Consider the following 19,681-nt stretch of genomic DNA (forward strand, 5'->3'; position numbering starts at 1 on the left):
CAAGATTTTCATATTTTGTTCATGCTCATTATATTTTTGTCAAAACAAAAATAACACACTTTTGTAGTACAAGTGCTCCAGCCAGTGCACCATGATTGGTATATCAAAGGCTGTGGTATGTGCATTCTTTTCTGAGGTATGGTGCAAATAAAACATCCCTTGCTACTAATGGAAAAATGTAGTGAGTTTAAGACTATGATATCAAAATTACCAGATGTTTGATATCCAATAGCCGATGATTAATAAATCAACGTCCTCTAGTGGTGTCATTAAAGAAAATAAACTATTGGTGCAAGTGCCGTTTGGAGAAAAAGAAAACTGTACTTCATTCATATTGAATTTGGTTGGAGGTGGGGGGGGTTGTAGGAAAAAAAAAAAAATAGTAACAATTGTTCATCACAATTCAGAGTTAACCAGTGGAATGCTTCATGTTGGAAATTAATTTGGGTCAAAATTGTAAAGTGAAGGACACTTTTCCAAAATAGAAATTCAATTTTAATATTAAAGTACATTCATGTCATACTCTTCAGGCATCACACCACCTTTCATTGTGTCGTTACATGTAGTATCAGCTTGATGTAGTCCAGTTTAGGAAATGGTTCCTCATAAAATAAAATAAAAAGGCTACAAAATCCTGATATGCTTTTTCAACTCTTTCTTTGATGATTACACGTATGGTAGGTTCTAGGGTCTCCACGAGTACTCAAGTATTCAGGCACGGGTCCAGTCTAGTCCGTTCACAGGACTCCAGTACCCGTACAAGTCAAACAATGTAGAGCATTAACTTCAGCAGTAACTAACCAGTAATACAAGTTGCCCAATAATTATATGATCATGCACTAGTTTCTCTTTTTCAATCTGGCCGTCCATTTGTCACAATACTGCATGCATCAACCGGTTTTTAAATGCAATTCCATAGCATGATTTCGGATTCGTGTTCTGCATTGAAATTAAGATGCATATACTTTATTCTTTAGTTTCATTATCATTTAGTAGTAAGTTTCGGGTACTCGTGTCTGATCCTCGAGTACTCAGAGTCCAATATTTTGAACTTGTGGAGGCCCTAATAGGTTGACCTCTAGTATTTAATTAACCTATTGGTTTGAAATTACTTGTTATATGTAGTACTAACTGATAACTGTCCCAAGTGATATATTGTCACTTGTACAACAGCAACACAAGGCAGTGCTTGGGCACAAGGGCTGCTAACTGAAACATTTGTGGTCCTCATGTTGATTTTTTACATGGTAGAGCACTCCCTAAAATAATTAGTAGTAGTATGACCCTCTCGATAGTAAAGTTTGTTTGTTTTATTTAACGACGCCACTAGAGCACATTGATTTTTTATCTTATCATCGGATATTGGACATCAAACATATGGTCATTCTGACACAGTTTTTTTTTAGAGGAAACCCGCTGTCGCCACATAGGCTACTCTTTTTACGACAGGCAGCAAGGGATCTTTTATTTGCGCTTCCCACAAGCAGGATAGCACAAACCATGGCCTTTGTTGAACCAGTTATGGATCACTGGTCGGTGCAAGTGGTTTACACCTACCCATTTGAGCCTTGCGGATCACTCACTCGGACCCTCTCGATAGTGTTTTATTTGTCACAGAATATATTCTAACATAGAAACTGTATTAAACTGCATGGAGTAATTAATTGTGTGACCAGTGCTATGGTTTGTATCATCAACCCTGGGTTATTTTCATTCAACCTGCTTTTCACAGGCTGTGATAGGTGTTCACCTATATAAAAAAGATTCCATGCAGGTTTCTTGTCTAGCATTCCTGTGTCCCTCAACCGGAGACATTTCAAATGTAGCACAAACCACTGTCTTTTGCTAGACCAGTAGTGGTGCACTGGCTGGAGTGAGAAATGGGTCGGCCGACAGGGATCAAGCCCAGACCAACCGCACATCAGACGAGCGATTTACCATTGCGCTACATCCAACACCTAATAAAATTTGCAAGGTGTAAATAAGTTTTTAGGAATAACCCACGATTTTGATAATATACAAAAATGCCCGTTTTTAATCCTGTATTTCCCAAATGTCGGTGATGGGACAATTTGTAAATTTCTTAACTGCAGGTACTGCATAATACAATCAAAGAATGTACTATAATCTGTATTAAAGAAAAATCCAACTCTGTAAATTTAAATAAATGTTTTACTTCGTTTTACACACATATATTAAGACAATTTGTGAGTATTCACAAACTCGCTTTCATACCTCCCCAATATAAACACACAATGTTATACATGTATAACAAAAAAATTGAGACTTAAAATACTGAATTTTGCTTTATTTAAAACAAAACCAAGTTTGAAACAAGACTAGTTTAAATACCAGGAGGTAAACTAAAAGTTCCTTTTATGAAAATAAAAACCAAACTGACAAAATGGTTGATGGATTTATGGTATCACTATGTTCAGGATGGATAATTTTAATGCTCTTTCACCAATAATTTGTTGAAATATGGGAAAATCAATTAACAAATACATACACAATGTATTGTCACAATGAAAAATGTTTTTTTTTTTTTAATGTAACCATGTCTGAGAATGGCTTTTTGAAAATAAATAATTTACAGAAACAAAAACTATACAATTTAGATTCCAGATAAATCCAGTATCACTAATAAATGTTTTATTTGATATAACAGCACAATTCGTTAGTCGTGTCTCGTCAATTAAAACAGTGGAATGTTTCATGTTGGAAATTAATTTGGGTCAAAATTGTAAAGTGAAGGACACTTTTCCAAAATAGAAATTCAATTTTAATATTAAAGTACATTCATGTCATACTCTTCAGGCATCACACCACCTTTCATTGTGTCGTTACATGTAGTATCAGCTTGATGTAGTCCAGTTTAGGAAATGGTTCCTCATAAAATAAAATAAAAAGGCTACAAAATCCTGATATGCTTTTTGAACTCTTTCTTTGATGATTACACGTATGGTAGGTTCTAGGGTCTCCACGAGTACTCAAGTATTCAGGCACGGGTCCAGTCTAGTCCGTTCACAGGACTCCAGTACCCGTACAAGTCAAACAATGTAGAGCATTAACTTCAGCAGTAACTAACCAGTAATACAAGTTGCCCAATAATTATATGATCATGCACTAGTTTCTCTTTTTCAATCTGGCCGTCCATTTGTCACAATACTGCATGCATCAACCGGTTTTTAAATGCAATTCCATAGCATGATTTCGGATTCGTGTTCTGCATTGAAATTAAGATGCATATACTTTATTCTTTAGTTTCATTATCATTTAGTAGTAAGTTTCGGGTACTCGTGTCTGATCCTCGAGTACTCAGAGTCCAATATTTTGAACTTGTGGAGGCCCTAATAGGTTGACCTCTAGTATTTAATTAACCTATTGGTTTGAAATTACTTGTTATATGTAGTACTAACTGATAACTGTCCCAAGTGATATATTGCCACTTGTACAACAGCAACACAAGGCAGTGCTTGGGCACAAGGGCTGCTAACTGAAACATTTGTGGTCCTCATGTTGATTTTTTTACATGGTAGAGCACTCCCTAAAATAATTAGTAGTAGTAGTATGACCCTCTCGATAGTAAAGTTTGTTTGTTTGTTTTATTTAACGATGCCACTAGAGCACATTGATTTTTTTATCTTATCATCGGATATTGGACGTCAAACATATGGTCATTCTGACACTGGTTTTTTTAGAGGAAACCCGCTGTCGCCACATAGGCTACTCTTTTACAACAGGCAGCAAGGGATCTTTTATTTGTGCTTCCCACAGGCAGGATAGCACAAACCATGGCCTTTGTTGAACCAATTATGGATCACTGGTCGGTGCAAGTGGTTTACACCTACCCATTTGAGCCTTGCGGAGCACTCGCTCAGACCCTCTCGATAGTGTTTTATTTGTCACAGAATATATTCTAACATAGAAACTGTATTAAACTGCATGGAGTAATTAATTGTGTGACCAGTGCTATGGTTTGTATCATCGACCCTGGGTTATTTTCATTCAACCTGCTTTTTACAGGCTGTGATAGGTGTTCACCTATATAAAAAGATTCCATGCTGGTACCAAGGAGTAATCCATGTTGCCACAGCAGGTTTCTTGTCTAGCATTCCTGTGTCCCTCGACCGGAGACATTTCAAATTCTTAAAAGTCATGATCTTGTACCACACTACACTACATTCTGAATTCATTTTAAATAGAACAAGTTACAATATGATGACTATACTACTGTGCAGGGCTAGCTCTGGGTGAACACAAAATTTCGCCAAATTATCTATTAAACTTTTAAAAAATGGCAGAAAACCAGTTATTTTCTAATACAAAGTAAAAATTAGCAATTGGTGAATTTGGCGACAGTGGGAGCTAGCTCTGCTAATGTGCTTTCCACCGAGGTTTAGAACACTATTGGATTACCAAGTAGAGACTGGGAACTACTTTTCTAATACCAAAAAACACCCACACAATGTAAACCTATGGTCCCTTTTTAAAATATCAGTACAGAACAAAATCTCTTTAAAAACGGACACAAATTAAAATTTCACTTTTACTTGGTCCCATAGGTGTTGGATGTATTTAATAGACATCAATAAAGTTCTGGTAGCCCAAACATTTGCAATTTTACAATAAAATGGTTGATCATGAAATTAACTGTGCAACAGGCAGTTCATATAACATAGTGTTCTGCAATGTGCTAAGCGACTTTTTGACTTGATAAAAAGTTTAACACTACCACTAGAGCAGATTTATTAATCATCAGCTATTCAATGTCAAACATTTGGCAATTTTGACTGTTATAGAGGAAACTTGCTACATTTTTCCATTAGTAGCAAAGGATTTTTATATGCACCATCCCAGACAGGATAGCACAAACCACTGCCTTTTGCTAGACCAGTAGTGGTGCACTGGCTGGAGTGAGAAATGGGTCGGCCGACAGGGATCAAGCCCAGACCAACGGCACATCAGATAGGCGATTTACCATTGCGCTACATCCAACACCTAATAAAATTTGCAAGGTGTAAATAAGTTTTTAGGAATAACCCACGATTTTGATAATATACAAAAATGCCCGTTTTTAATCCTGTATTTCCCAAATGTCGGTGATGGGGACAATTTGTAAATTTCTTAACTGCAGGTACTGCATAATACAATCAAAGAATGTACTATAATCTGTATTAAAGAAAAATCCAACTCTGTAAATTTAAATAAATGTTTTACTTCGTTTTACACACATATATTAAGACAATTTGTGAGTATTCACAAACTCGCTTTCATACCTCCCCAATATAAACACACAATGTTATACATGTATAACAAAAATTTTGAGACTTAAAATACTGAATTTTGCTTTATTTAAAACAAAACCAAGTTTGAAACAAGACTAGTTTAAATACCAGGAGGTAAACTAAAAGTTCCTTTTATGAAAATAAAAACCAAACTGACAAAATGGTTGATGGATTTATGGTATCACTATGTTCAGGATGGATAATTTTAATGCTCTTTCACCAATAATTTGTTGAAATATGGGAAAATCAATTAACAAATACATACACAATGTATTATGTCACAATGAAAAATGTTTTTGTTTTTTTAATGTAACCATGTCTGAGAATGGCTTTTTGAAAATAAATAATCTACAGAAACAAAAACTATACAATTTAGATTCCAGATAAATCCAGTATCACTAATAAATGTTTTATTTGATATAACAGCACAATTCGTTAGTCGTGTCTCGTCAATTAAAACAGTAGAGTGCTCATTCCTCCCATTTCGCTCTGTTCTTTCACAAAAATCTCAAAGTACTGATAAATAATTGTGACCGCCAATAATATTCCAGTTCCACTTCCAATTGCACCTGAAAGAATAAATACATTTTAGTCACATTTAGGTCTAGAAAGTAAATGCTTGTAAAGTATTAATGTCAAAGTATTAATGTCAAAGTAATAAGTCTAATGAACAAGATACATTATCAACTTTGCTGAACAGATTTCTAAAAATACACAAATTGTATCTATCACTTTAAAAAAAAGAAGTTTTTTTTAATGAAATGAACAGGGAAAAAATGTAATTATAAACAAAAGTAAAATAAAATAAAAATATCTTAATAAGCCGACCTCGCTTAAGTTTTATGTCGTTAATGTCACTTACTTGGATTCCACAAACTCTGAACATCACTGATATTTTATGATTTATAGTAACGATTCAAGATTGCGAGGTAACATTTTGAGAAAAAGGAATACCCCGGTATACCTTTTGAATTAAAACTAAGAGATACTTGTGCAGATCTCCACACCATTGAAAAACATCTTGTGTCGAATTTACGTAGCCTATTTTTCTTAAGATGCAGATGTTTGAGCATTATAAATGTATGTAGTTACATGCATGTAAGACAAACAGGCTTTGTAAATTCAGCCACTTGTTTTCACGACAGCCACTACGTCGTACCATTTTGCTACAACTCACCCATAAAATCAGCCATGACGGACAGCGCTCCAATACAAAGACCTCCAAATGCAGCAGCAGTTGGGATGTATCTGTTGAGTTCCTTTATCATCGACTTGTCTCGGTGTCCTCTCATCACCATCTGCTGTTCCTTCAACTGTTTCGCTACCTGAAAGAAAAATATTTGCACATGAAAAACCCACAATCAAACTATTATTTTTTGTCAATATACAAAACTGACTAGATCATCAGGCATCCAGAAAGTTGAGAATGATCGCTCAGGCTGCCAAATAGTTCTTCACCATCAAGGAAGTTGAGAATTTGATACTTCTTTCTCAATAATTTATGTTGAAAGAAAAACACTGTATAACATTCAATCAGATGGTTTTATTCAAATACAGTCATCTCCACTTATTTGCACATCGGTTTATAGCATAATTCGGTTAATCGACTATTTTCACCCAACACCGAACCATTTGCCCTTATAACACTACAAAACATCCGGTTAATTGCACAGACTACAGGCTATATATCGGTTATTTGCACATATAAATAACGATTTTTTTTTTGTGTGTGTGCTAAATTAATGTCACAAATGACTGAGAATGTCTATCAAACTTTGGCAAAAAAACTCAAATAAATCACCGATTAATCTGTTTTGTTTGAGCTCACTGTGTGGTAAGCCGACTGTAATCGACGTGTGACTTGCAAATGAGATGGTGTGCACGTTACTACTGGTGAATCACAATACCCGACTACAAGATTTAAGAATGACATAATTAAGTTGAATAAACCTAAGACCTAATGTTTTGTTTGCAATATATTGCTGTTAATCAGAGGCCATCTCAATAACAGGTAACTCTCCGACTATTATTTTTAGAACTACTGCCTGTGCGCTTGTACGCATGCGCACTCAACTATTGAGGCCCTATTCGATTGACGTGTTCAGGGCAATCATTGTTCTGTATCAATTATTACGTTATGTTGAGAAGCCTTGTTAATAATTAAAAGATTACAGATCAATCGTCGTTATGTTTATAATAAATGTGACCGAGAAAGGGTTGTTGTTCACTTATTCATTAGATGCAGTGTACGCTATATCTGTTAAACACAAAAGAAACAATTTATCATTTGCTTCCCGGAAAATGTAGCGAAAAAAAAAAAGACTGGTGGGGGAAGTCGTCTAAAAAAAACAAACATAACAAAGACCGTTATTTATGGATCGTCCCTAAGTTTCTGCTATATTGTTAGACACCAATCAGTCGGACCGCACCATGAAGGTCAGTCAATTGTGTTAGACCGGTCATGCATGCAATGCAGACTGCTGGAACTGATAACGACTCACTAGCCGAGCTTAACTTTAATTGCTTAACAATAGCAAAGTCATTATTTGGGGATCACAAATAATACCAAAGCTTGCCATATCTTTTGGGATGGAAAGAACACCATACCAGCAAATTCATACAAGTTCACGTAATTCTATTCGGTCAATCAACAGCCCGGTAATTCCGGAAACTGACGTCATTTTGTAAACACGTGCACCGATGAAACGTGAACTTTTTGATGGTTATGTTGTTTCAAGTTTATCTCATTAACTACATGGCTAATACACTTTATTTACACTAGTGGATGGTCAGTGGGGTTTTTTTTAATGCACAAAGTTTGTGTTTTTAGAAAACGACGCAAGTTTGTGTTTTTAGAAAACGACGCAAGTTTGTGTTTTTAGAAAACGACGCCCAGTGACGGACGTTGTTGGTTTTTAAAAAAACAATTTCTGGTCTGGCAGATTAAAACAAAAACGTCATGCTAATTATATATATATATCGATAGATATATTTTTTTACATTTATATATATCCAACTGCATGTGACATGTGTTAACTGTAATAGTTCCAGTATGAAGTACCACATTATGCTAGACTGTCTCCCATGCCACTTTGTAGTTGGATGGCTGTTACAAAGTGAAAGTCGGTACTCTATCGGTTAATCGACTAACCCGGTTAATTGCACAAAATCGAGCAGCACCGAGGGTATGCAAATAAGCGGGTTTGACTGTATAAGATAAAATATATAAGGATCGAACTAAAAATTGTAATGCGAATGAATAACGGAGTATTAATGTAAAAGACAATTGTTTAATTTGATGCCAGTTAGACGTTTTCATCTTCTTAAACACTATATTAACGTTAACACAAAGTTCAAAACATGCCGAAATTATTTTTTTCGTTTCTATCACAACGTATTTGTTTTCAGGGCAACAATTACTTTAGCAACTTTAAATGTTATCTAATTCCAACCGCTCAAAAACATTTCATAGTTTCCCCAACAAAAAACATGAGTTGTATTTAGCACAAAACAAAACTTAATAAGCTTAAGACTACATCTTATTAAAATAGTCTTTGTTTTTATTGATATGCTAATTGATTGTTAAAGAATACAGTAAATTTAACTTACATCCTTTGCACTTGAACCGGACACATCAATCCATGTTTTGGAGAAGAAAGCACATGAGCCCAACATAAATATTATGTATAGAACTGCATGCACAGGATCCTCTGCGACGTGACCTAACGTCTCCGGCGGCGACAGATAGTAGCATAAACCTCCTACAGGGTATGACCTGGCAGGCCCACCACCTCCAACATCCTGTAACAGAAACATGATATTTTATAACGCAAGATAAATAAATTCATAAATAGTAGTTTGAAATTTTAAGAAACAAAGTGGAAATACTAAACAAAACCTGTGGAATGTGGCCTTTGAATGAAGGTTAAAGTATTTTTTCACAAAATTCCACCAATACGCATTGTTTCAATAGTTCTTATTTTAAAATAGATTTGTACATTTTAATTGGTTTTGCTCAAATCTTTCCGAAAATACAAACATATGCCTTACGTTTGATGTTATATTTAAAATAGTAATTTTTATTGATAGGCTTTCTCTTGTAATATAGGTGAAGACTCGAAGTTGATATAGTATTTTCCATAGCTTGATTTAGCATGGTGCAGCACCATGCCTCAATTGTCTAGCACCATCTTGCCTTAATCAGCACCATGCTGCCCTGAGATTAAACCAGCCTTTTTCACTAATTAATTCTAAAATTGACTTTATAAAACACCCAAAAAGGTATTATTAATTAGTAAAATATGCCTTTTACATCTTTTGCCATTCATTTATTAAAGCAAGCACATAAATTACATTAATGTTTATTTCAATTAATTTTTGCGTATTTTTAATGAAAAAAAAGTGCCCTGAAAATGGTGAAAATGTCCCAAAAGTGTTTGGTCTACCATGCCTTGCCAAATGTCTAGGGAAATCACTATGATAAATACAACATGATTACAGAACAAATTCCACTGTGCAAATATTGAACGACTTACAGATTAATACATTTAAAAGTAAATAAATATACTTACAGCCCAGACTCCAAGTAAGTTGACAAAGAAGTTTCCACCAAATTTAGTTGCCAACATCTAAAAAAGGAAGACATCCAATATTAAATTTCAAGACAAAAATCTAAAAAAATATTTAATTTCCAGTTAATCCACTTCACACAAAAAACAAATTTAGTATGAAGAACAAGGACAAAATTGTTGGGGACCACAAAAAAAAGGTTGGTTTTTTTCTGTCTAAAAAACATTTTTAATATAATACTATACCTGTGATATAACGTAAAGATTGGACACCAGAGCACTCTGAAGGATAATCGGAATGTTGGACGTGTAGAAAAGCTTGATGGGGTAAGACGTATACTGGCCACGGTAACGTGCAGACTTGATCGGAAGATCCACTCGGAAACCCTACAAATGTCAAAGTAAGAATGCTGTTATGCATAAACCTATAATATCAAAAGATGAGAAATCCTACCTCATAATGGTCAAGCATGAGTACCAAGAGATTTTTTTTTAAGCAATCATTTAATAAAAATAATACTTTAAAGCAATCAAGAAAAAATAGTCCTACAAAAGATCTTTCAGTTCAGGCAAGATTACAAAAAAAATATCTATAAAAATGCTTACATTTTTCCTTCATGGATGTCAGTAGCCAGGGCTTCTAGAATTTCTATAAAATCCACTAGCCATGGGATCAGTGATTTAATTTTCTTTTACTAGACATGATTAAAAATTCACTAGCCCTACTTTAAGTCAATACAATTTTACTACATAATAGTAATAATCATACATATGTCACCTAAAGAGGGAGATAGAGCTTAAAAACACTAATATTGGGGGTTGGGGTGGGGACAGGATATTCATATTTACAAAATACTTAAGTGCAACAATTGACTCAAACAATTCACTAGCCGTCTGATATGGCAATAGTAGTTATTTACTAGCCCAACATTAAATATCACTAGCCATTATCTAGAAGCCCTGCCATAGCACTTACTATGGTTCAATTATATTCTGTGAATTAAAATACTCCCAATTATGATTTAATTATGGTACAAACTACTTTTTTTTGTCTAAACACCATAATTCTAATAAAACAAAGCACATAATAACAATGCTACATAACAGGTCCGATTGCTCATTGGTGGTTTAAATATGAGCAGCATAAATTTTGAATTATGCATAAATAAACGTGGCTGACCGTGAACTGCCATGAAAAAAACATGAGTGTTTCACATTCAAAATCATTCATTTTCAAGGCTAGCTACGACTGAGCAGAAATTTTCTCTGAATCATCTATTAAACATCACCAATGGCAAAAACCCAGTTATTTTCTAACAAAGTATCAATTATTACATGAAAATTTTGCCAAGTGGTCATATTTACCTGGAAGTATATGACTATAGCAAACACTAGAATTGTTGCCAAGAGATTCATCAGATTAGGAAGATTCTGTCTGTAGAAAGCTTCCCGAAGGGCTCGAACTTTGTCATTTCGTGTGGCAAGCAAGTGGAACAAAGCAATAATTGCACCCTCAAATTCAGTACCTTAAAACAGAAAACACAAAGTACTTTTAAAATTGTACTCAACCTATCTGCACTAATAAATGACCATTTAAGGAACAATAATGTGTATATTTTGTTTGACCTGTAAGTCAATTTTGACAGAAAAACATGCTAACAAACTTGAGATTACAGTTTTAATCTTGAGATTACAGTTTAAATGTTTAATACATGTTACTAAACAAAAATTATAAAATAATAAATACCTGCCACAATAATTTCTTACCTAAAACATTAACCAAACATTTATTACATCTGAAACTACAAACCTCTTCCAGTGTTGACAGTTGCTGGACTGAATGCTTTCCAGACAATAGTCTCGCAGATGTTGGTGGCGATAAACAGGGAAATACCCGATCCAAGACCATAGCCTTTCTGGAGGAGCTCATCCAGAAGCAAGACAATCAAACCTGCTACGAAAAGCTGAAAAAACAAGAGCAAACCAATGAAAACATTTATTAATTATTAATGTACTTTTATTACTTATAGCCCAGTGTTATCACACACACAAACGTGCTAAAACAATTTATATACATGAACATTTCTTTATTAAATTAAAACATTATTATTAAAAGAAACCTGAGAGCGATAAAGACGCAACATTCACATAAAATTAATATGTATTTAGTAATTACATAATGATCAACTTGATAATTAAAACATTTTGATTTAATAAATTGTGGGAGGGGGGTTGAAGATGTAGTAATTACATAATGATCAACTTGATAATTAAAACATTTTGAGTTAATAAATTGTGGGAGGGGGCTGAAGATGTAGTAATTACATAATGATCAACTTGATAATTAAAACATTTTGAGTTAATAAACTGTGGGAGGGGGCTGAAGATGTAGTATTTACATAATGATCAACTAGATAATAAAAACATTTTGATTTAATAATTTGGGGAATGGGGTTGAAGATGTTAGTAAGTTACTTTCTTTTAATCATCTAAGTATATAAATTCATTCAGCTATAATGTGTTTAATTTTACACACACAGTCATCATAATCAAGCTCTGGCATAAAACCAAGAAACGCCTCACTAACATTTCTCACTTTTCAGACAGACATTAAATATGCCATTTATCAAATTCAACACAATGTGAGTGTAAGTGTAAAATGTTAAGTATGCTATGGAAAATATTTTAATAAAACAAAAAAAAATTTATGCAAGATCTTGATTCTCACCTGAATGATGATGAGCAGACAGACACCGGCACCGATCTCGGCGGGGTCTCCGTACATGCCTGTCATCACATACACTATAGCTTGACCTATAGTGATCACCATGCCAAACACTGAAAAAACATTAACAAATATCCAATCATCAAAACAAGTAGACAAAACCTAACAACCCATAACCTACACAATTTTAGATAGAAAAAAATAAGTTACTAGGACAAACAAAATATTACTAAATATCAAATAAAGATATTCTAAATTGATAAAATAAAAAATCAATTACAGTAGTTCTAACAATTCACTTAATTATTAAATTTGAAAATGACATCTTCATACACATTAAGACTTAATCTCGAGAACACAACCACCAATGTTCTCTAAATATCACAAACAGTATTCCCGAGACAATGTTTTTTTAATCTGCTTGCTGTTAATTACAAAAATTACATTCCCCAATATTTTGATCAAATGGACAAAATCAACCAAAAATTACCACCATTTTTAAAAACTCATTTACCATCACTATTACATGAAACAATTTAAAGATCACTTACGCTTATTTGCTCCATTAAATAAAGCTCTGTCTTTGGGCGTGTCACCCACTTCAATGATCTTGGCTCCAGCCAGAAGCTGCATGATCAGACCTGATGTTACAATTGGGGTAATACCCAACTCCATCAATGTACCTGAAACACATTCAAGTATAATAGTAGAAAGTTCCGTATAATTCTGCTTAAAGCTTGTCATCCACCTTTGTGATTTCAGCCTATATAATTTAATTGCATGATCACAAGTTTCTCGTTACATAATTCAATTACATCAAACAACCAAAAATTATTCTATGATCAAATGACTGTTAAAATGACAACAGTATGACTATGTAGGGTTGTTTTGTATATCAGTTTAATCAATTATCACAAATTACAATTTTGTTTAACATCCACCAATTTAGATATTACATCCAAATGCCATGCAGCACCCAATTCACATTTTAATACACAGCAAATCACATTAGCAGATATGCAATGATTATAAATGAGACTAACCTCTGTTGGAGGCCATGATGACTCTGATCCAGTAAAAGGGATCTGCTGAATCTGATGACATTATTCCAAACAATGGAATCTGAAAATATAAATAAATGCCCATTAAAGTTAAAGAAATGGACAACTGCATAAAAGCACAAAAATATAAGCCAATTCAATTTTTAAATTAAATTATTATCAAAAATATATTAAATTTGTAACATCTGATGGTTTTCTTTTGTCTACACTGAAAACTATAATAAAATAATCATCAAGTGAATGGTATTAGTTGTTTTTTCAATAGACATTTCACCAGGGTTTTTTTTTTTCAATGTTTGCTGTAGCTTTTAAAGTTTTATTTTAATTTGTGAAAGAGCTACACACACACATATATATATACACATATATATATACACATATATATATACATATAATATATATATATATATATATATATATATATATATATATATATATATATATATAATTTTAATAATAAGCTGGGTGGTATACTGCAGGGGTTCTAGAATATTTTTAAAATTCACTTGCCATAGGGCCAGTGAATTTGAAAATTCACTGGCCATGGTGAAAAATTCACTTGCCCAATTTTAACTGTTGATAAAACCAAAAAAACAGTAATTTAAAATAATTAACTTTTTAATGTCCATTTTTCATACTGAGATCATGTTTAATCAATTTCTCAATTTACACAACAGATAGACTCATTGGGCATGCTTTATGGTTTGTTTAGAAAAATATGCGAATAATTTTCATCAGTTTAGAATAGTTACTGTACCTATTAAAATTTTAAAATAATTGTTTCCACTAAAACCACCTAAGTTATAAAAAACAATCCATGTTACCGAGATATTACAACAATTAACAGCATTATTCATTTACTTATGAATGGGAACTTACCCCTCACCCACCCCCTCAAAAAACAAAGAGAGAGAAAAACAATTAAGAACCTTTATTAGCATAAAGTGTACATGTATTGCAGTTTAAGGCTCTCCCCCCCCCCCCTCCCCCAACACACACACACACCATATTAGTAATTTTGCAATTTGGGTACTTTGTTAAATTTATCTATTTCATGATACTGTGTTCTTAAACTTTTGAAAAAAAACTTTTTTGCAATTTATGTCATATTTTATAAATTAAATTAATAATTTACACATTTAAAGTATTTGTAAATAGTGACGTGCAACCTTTAAAATTAATAAAAGACTGGTTACCCTTTTGCATATTATTAGTATTAAGAGTAATAAATCTTTGGATTTCAGTGTAAAAAACAAAATGGCGGAAAAACAATGAACTTTTGTTTTTCCAATGTTTACACTTTATAACTTTAATAAAGTTATATCAGTAGGTATATTGATGTCATGGATGGGTCAGAGATTACTGGTGGCCAACTATTTGTTAGTGAAATATTGTATGTGATAGCAAATCGAAAGAAGTGACTTGCAGATGTTTTTGTTTTTGTATGATCGTAGGACGTAGCATTTTTTTTTTTTAAATACCACTTGCCATCGGGATTGCACAAAGTAACTTTTACTGGCCCGAATCCAAAAAACACTGGCCTCGGGCATCGGGCCACCGTATTCTAGAAGGCCTGTATACTGTATGGTATCTGTATCATGTCAATACCGATTTACCATATTGAGCAAAATACCGAAATTTCAGTATTGAAAAATGTCTGCCTTCATTTATAGATCTGAAGAATACAAAAGAGTTGAAAAGGAAAGAAAGAGAGAGAGAGAGAGAGAGAGAGAGAGAGAGAGAGAGAGAGAGAGAGAGAGAGAGAGAGAGAGAGAGAGAGAGAGAGAGAGGAGAGAAAGGGTCTTGTCTATGGAAAGAGAAAATTTTGTCTATGGAATTTAATTTTATTTAGATGAAATTAGCGGGTAGCCTAGGATAATTACATACCTGACAGCATACTAAAAAGATGAAGAGGGTGATGGCTGTCCATAACACTTTTTCTCTAAACTGAATCTGAAAAACAAAGAAGAAGAATTCATATGTGGAATCTTTTTATCTTTTCTGAATGGAATATACTTAAGCAGGCATTGATTCGGGGATTTTCTTAAGCATTCAGACACAGTCGTAAACATGATAATGATTTAATATAGATATTTTTCAATACTGTCTCATAAGCTTAACTTGTCCAACCCAAAATCTGGGCTTCACAAAATTGTGCTAAATTCGCAGCCTGTGAAGAGATGGGGGAAAATATTCACTTAAAAGCTGCAATGCATTTTTGTTGTTCAAATATATCTTTTTTTGTTCGACTGCATTAGACACTAAATGGTGCTTTTGACACATAACAAAACACTGTATCAACAATATACATGTATGTAATCAAGCTAGCCAAGTAAACACATATTTTTTTCTTATGGTGACAACATATTAGTTATTTTTGTGGAATGATCGACTGAAGATAATTTTTAAAAATATATTAGTACTTTTCAGTTAGTAATTTAGAAAAAAATATTTAATTTTGGACGAAAAGTACACTAGTAGCACCTGTACTTCAATGTCTCAACTGATGGCTAACCTAATCCAAGCTAACAAGTTACATCAAAATTATTGGTGAGGCAAAGAGAATAACACATTAACTCAATGGAATTTCAGATCTTGCTGTTCTAATTCTAATGTTCCAAGAAAATTTGGAAAATATTTATGGATTTTTTTTTCAACAAAATATCAATACATACATCAATCATACAAGACATCATGAATGAGTTTTTGATATGTAAGCAAAATTGTTTAATATAATAAAAACAATACTTTGTACATACAATAATACTTTACCGTTTTCAAGTCATTAGTTTATTGTGAAAAACAGTGATAATCTCCACAAAACAGAGGCATTTCATTAGTATCAAAATATTGCATTAGCAAAAACTTCTAACATGCACAGTATTTATGGTATTATAATTAAATTATATTATAATTGAAACAAATTTGGTGGCTTGACTTTTCAATATTGAGAGATAAAAGACAAGTTTTCTTGTTTATGTTCAGGCCGATTCATGCAGTTACAAATGAAGTATCAAAAACATATATGTTGACTGAAAGTTTGACAGTACGACATATCAAATTAAAATAAAATTTTGACAGATGTTTCGAAATTCACAATTGGCAACAAATTTGGCTAGAGGTGGAGCCAGCACCATGTTCTTTATGATGAAATAACCACATATGTTGCTAATGCCAACTTACCTTTCTATCTGGCTTTGCAATTTCTGGCAAAACCGCACAAAACGGTCTCACAAACTCTAAAAACTTAACTGAAAAGATAAAACAAATATAATTAATTGTCAGGGCTCGAAATAGTGGCCTGCGAAAAGCAGTAAAGTTTTTAGACCTAGCAGATAAAATAAAAATTCAACTGTTTGCAAGACATTTAAAGTCATTTCTACAGCAAATGTTTAAAAAATTTTACTATATAGAATTTACAAGTTATTTATTTCTGAGCAGACTGTTTTTTTAAATTGCACACAAACATAGTATTTTTATGTTATTTCTAAAACACTTACTATTTTTCATAAATCAAACAAAAATGAAATTATTTGTGAATTATTTTTTTTTAATAAATTTTGTAGGATGGGACAGATTATAGATCTAATATCAGGGCCGTAGCTAGGATTTTTTGTTGGGGGGGGGGGGGGGGGGGACTGAGTAGTTAATAGTCTAAAACTCCTTAAAACGATTAAGAGAATTTTCTTTAAGTTTTTATAATTGTTTTCAATTTTTTTTTTTGGGAGGCCAACTGCCCAGGTACCAGACGTTTCGCCCCCAAGCCAGTTTGCCCTCACGTACATAACCAGTTCTCCCCCATAAAGATACCACTGTGTCGATCTGTAGGTGTGGTCTGGACCCATTTGTGTGTGCCAAGCTTCCTCTAGACTCTAGTGCAACCATACCCTATTTTCAGGCGAATTCACGCACTCCCATGTGCATTTTTAGATGCGCGGTTCGGCAGTTATCGAACTTTGATGCAAATATGATTTACATTTTCAGATCACGCAGAATTTTACTTTCATAAGAATCCGGAATAATCAGTTATTATGAATGTCTTCAATGCTCAACTATCAGTCAGGTGTAACATGTCGCAGGTTCTTCATACCTGAATGGTAAACAACCTTTTTCAGATGTATTCAAAGAGCACCTGTCATATTGAAACCAAAACCCATGGTCGGTCCCACGATAAGGAGGTGGTACACATCCTGATAAATTAAAGCTACTAATAGTAATATACTGCTGGCACCGTTTTTTTCTGTAGACAAATATAACAAACTACAACGTCAGTGGTCACCAAAAACGCTCTGCAATGTTAACCAACAGGACGACAACTACAGCCTACTATTTATACCACGGATAGGCGATGACAACTCAAGATAATAATGCTTAGGAATGATGAACAACTGGACCAGCAAATCACGCTAAGAAAAAACACACACTTTAACATGCCTCTAAAGAAACAATACAATAATTGGGGGCAAACTGACTGAAAGTTTGGTGCGAATTGACAAATAGTTGGGGGCGAACAGGCAAACAGTTGCGGGCAAATCAACCTGGGGGAAAACTGGTACACAGTTGCGGGCAAATCAACCTGGGGGAAAACTGGTACATGGGGCGAACAGGTCAAACTGGGGGCGAAACGTCATAGATTCCAACTACACTCCCCCCCCCCCCCCCCATGGTCCTGGACCCATATTCAGAAAAAGGTGTAAATTTATATCTACGACTAGCACTTACGTCTGCCGTAGATTTATGTTTACGTGCAAAAAGCACCTTATTCTCAAAGACGGTCGTAAATATAAACACTTAGTTGGACGTAAATCTATGATTTAACACTCACCAGAGAAATTAAAAAAAAAACCCACACATTAGAAACGATGGCTACCGGGTAAATAACAAATGCACAAAACGCAATATCGTTTGTCATCTGCTAACAATAATATCGCGAACGGCGAACAATGGCATTTTGGTATTGGTGAGAATCCGCATTTTGGTACGAACTTGAGGACATTTCTTAAAAAGGAAAAAATAACTCAGGAGAAATTGGCAGTCAAAAACATCTGTTCGATCACCAACAAAAATATGTTCAATCCGTGGATGTTCGCCATCGCAAACTGCTTCAATTATTGGAAATGCTTCCAGTTTCTGTAAATAATCGTAAATAACGACGATCGTGCTTGATTTATTATATGTACAAAACTTACGTGCAGCATTAGTTGTAACCAGAGGCACTCTTATATTTACATCCAACTTTACAGGTAACTTGCGTTTTCGTTGTGTCAACTTGTTTTGTGAATAGCTCTTCAGTCGTAGATTTATGTTTACGTGTAAAATAGGCTTACGATTTTTTGTGAATATGGGTCCTGAATATCATCTATGTTTACAAGATCATCTCATCTTCTATTTAGCTTTGGCTGATCTCTTAATTTTGTTATATTTTAATTTTATAAAGCTCTAAAATACATCTCCAAGGTACACATTTTCCACACACCAACCCAAAACTTCCACTAACCTAATTTTGTCTTATTACCAGCTGGCCATATTTTTTTCTTAGCAGGCCATATTTCTTTTAGTCTATTTTTAAAAAACAGGTAACAGCAGGCAACATTTTACTTCCTATTTCATGTTATTACAGTTTATTTATTAATTCACTTAGTTATTAAAATTTAAAAACAAAAACAACTGGTCCAACGAGAAATGATGAAGTCCAAATAATTCAGATAAACATTTTTAACTTAAAGTTACACGCAAGCAATGAAGCATTACGACTGAAAAATTAAAACAAGCCACGTATGCAATCTGGTAGTAATAAATAGTAACCGTTTAAAACGATAAACATATATATTGTAATAGAATTGCTTCTTAAAATACTTACTACCCATTATAAATGGATTATAGTTCTTCTACACGGTATCTTATTTCGATTATTGGACATGCATGTGTGAAATTATTAGAGACTTCAAGACTGACACCGTGTCAGAATGATTGCGTCTCCTGAAAAGGTCGGTCACGTGACAACTGTTCGTGTTTTTGTTCAAGTTAAAATATAATTCA

At 33.6% G+C, this 19,681-nt stretch overlaps 1 protein-coding gene across 2 annotated transcripts; it reads right to left on the minus strand.

The window, feature by feature from the left end:
• Window positions 1–2,158: 2,158 nt before the first annotated feature.
• LOC121369080 (protein transport protein Sec61 subunit alpha) lies at window positions 2,159–19,632 on the minus strand. Of its 2 annotated transcripts, XM_041493920.1 has the most exons (14): window positions 19,503–19,632; window positions 16,826–16,893; window positions 15,530–15,595; window positions 13,625–13,703; window positions 13,133–13,264; window positions 12,585–12,694; window positions 11,667–11,820; window positions 11,222–11,382; window positions 10,103–10,243; window positions 9,860–9,916; window positions 8,898–9,089; window positions 6,466–6,613; window positions 5,703–5,857; window positions 2,159–2,656 (listed from the first exon to the last, which is right to left on the minus strand). In XM_041493920.1, exons 1-13 carry the CDS (start codon window positions 19,507–19,509, stop codon window positions 5,742–5,744), a joined length of 1,431 nt encoding a protein of 476 aa, XP_041349854.1. In that variant the 5' UTR covers window positions 19,510–19,632; the 3' UTR covers window positions 2,159–2,656; window positions 5,703–5,741. The 2 variants fall into 2 exon arrangements, with proteins under 2 accessions (XP_041349854.1, XP_041349853.1); XM_041493919.1 differs by lacking the exon at window positions 2,159–2,656 and having other exon boundaries at window positions 5,203–5,857.
• Window positions 19,633–19,681: the final 49 nt, after the last annotated feature.

This window comes from Gigantopelta aegis, chromosome 3 (genome assembly GCF_016097555.1).
Source record: "Gigantopelta aegis isolate Gae_Host chromosome 3, Gae_host_genome, whole genome shotgun sequence".
Classification (NCBI taxonomy): domain Eukaryota; kingdom Metazoa; phylum Mollusca; class Gastropoda; order Neomphalida; family Peltospiridae; genus Gigantopelta; species Gigantopelta aegis.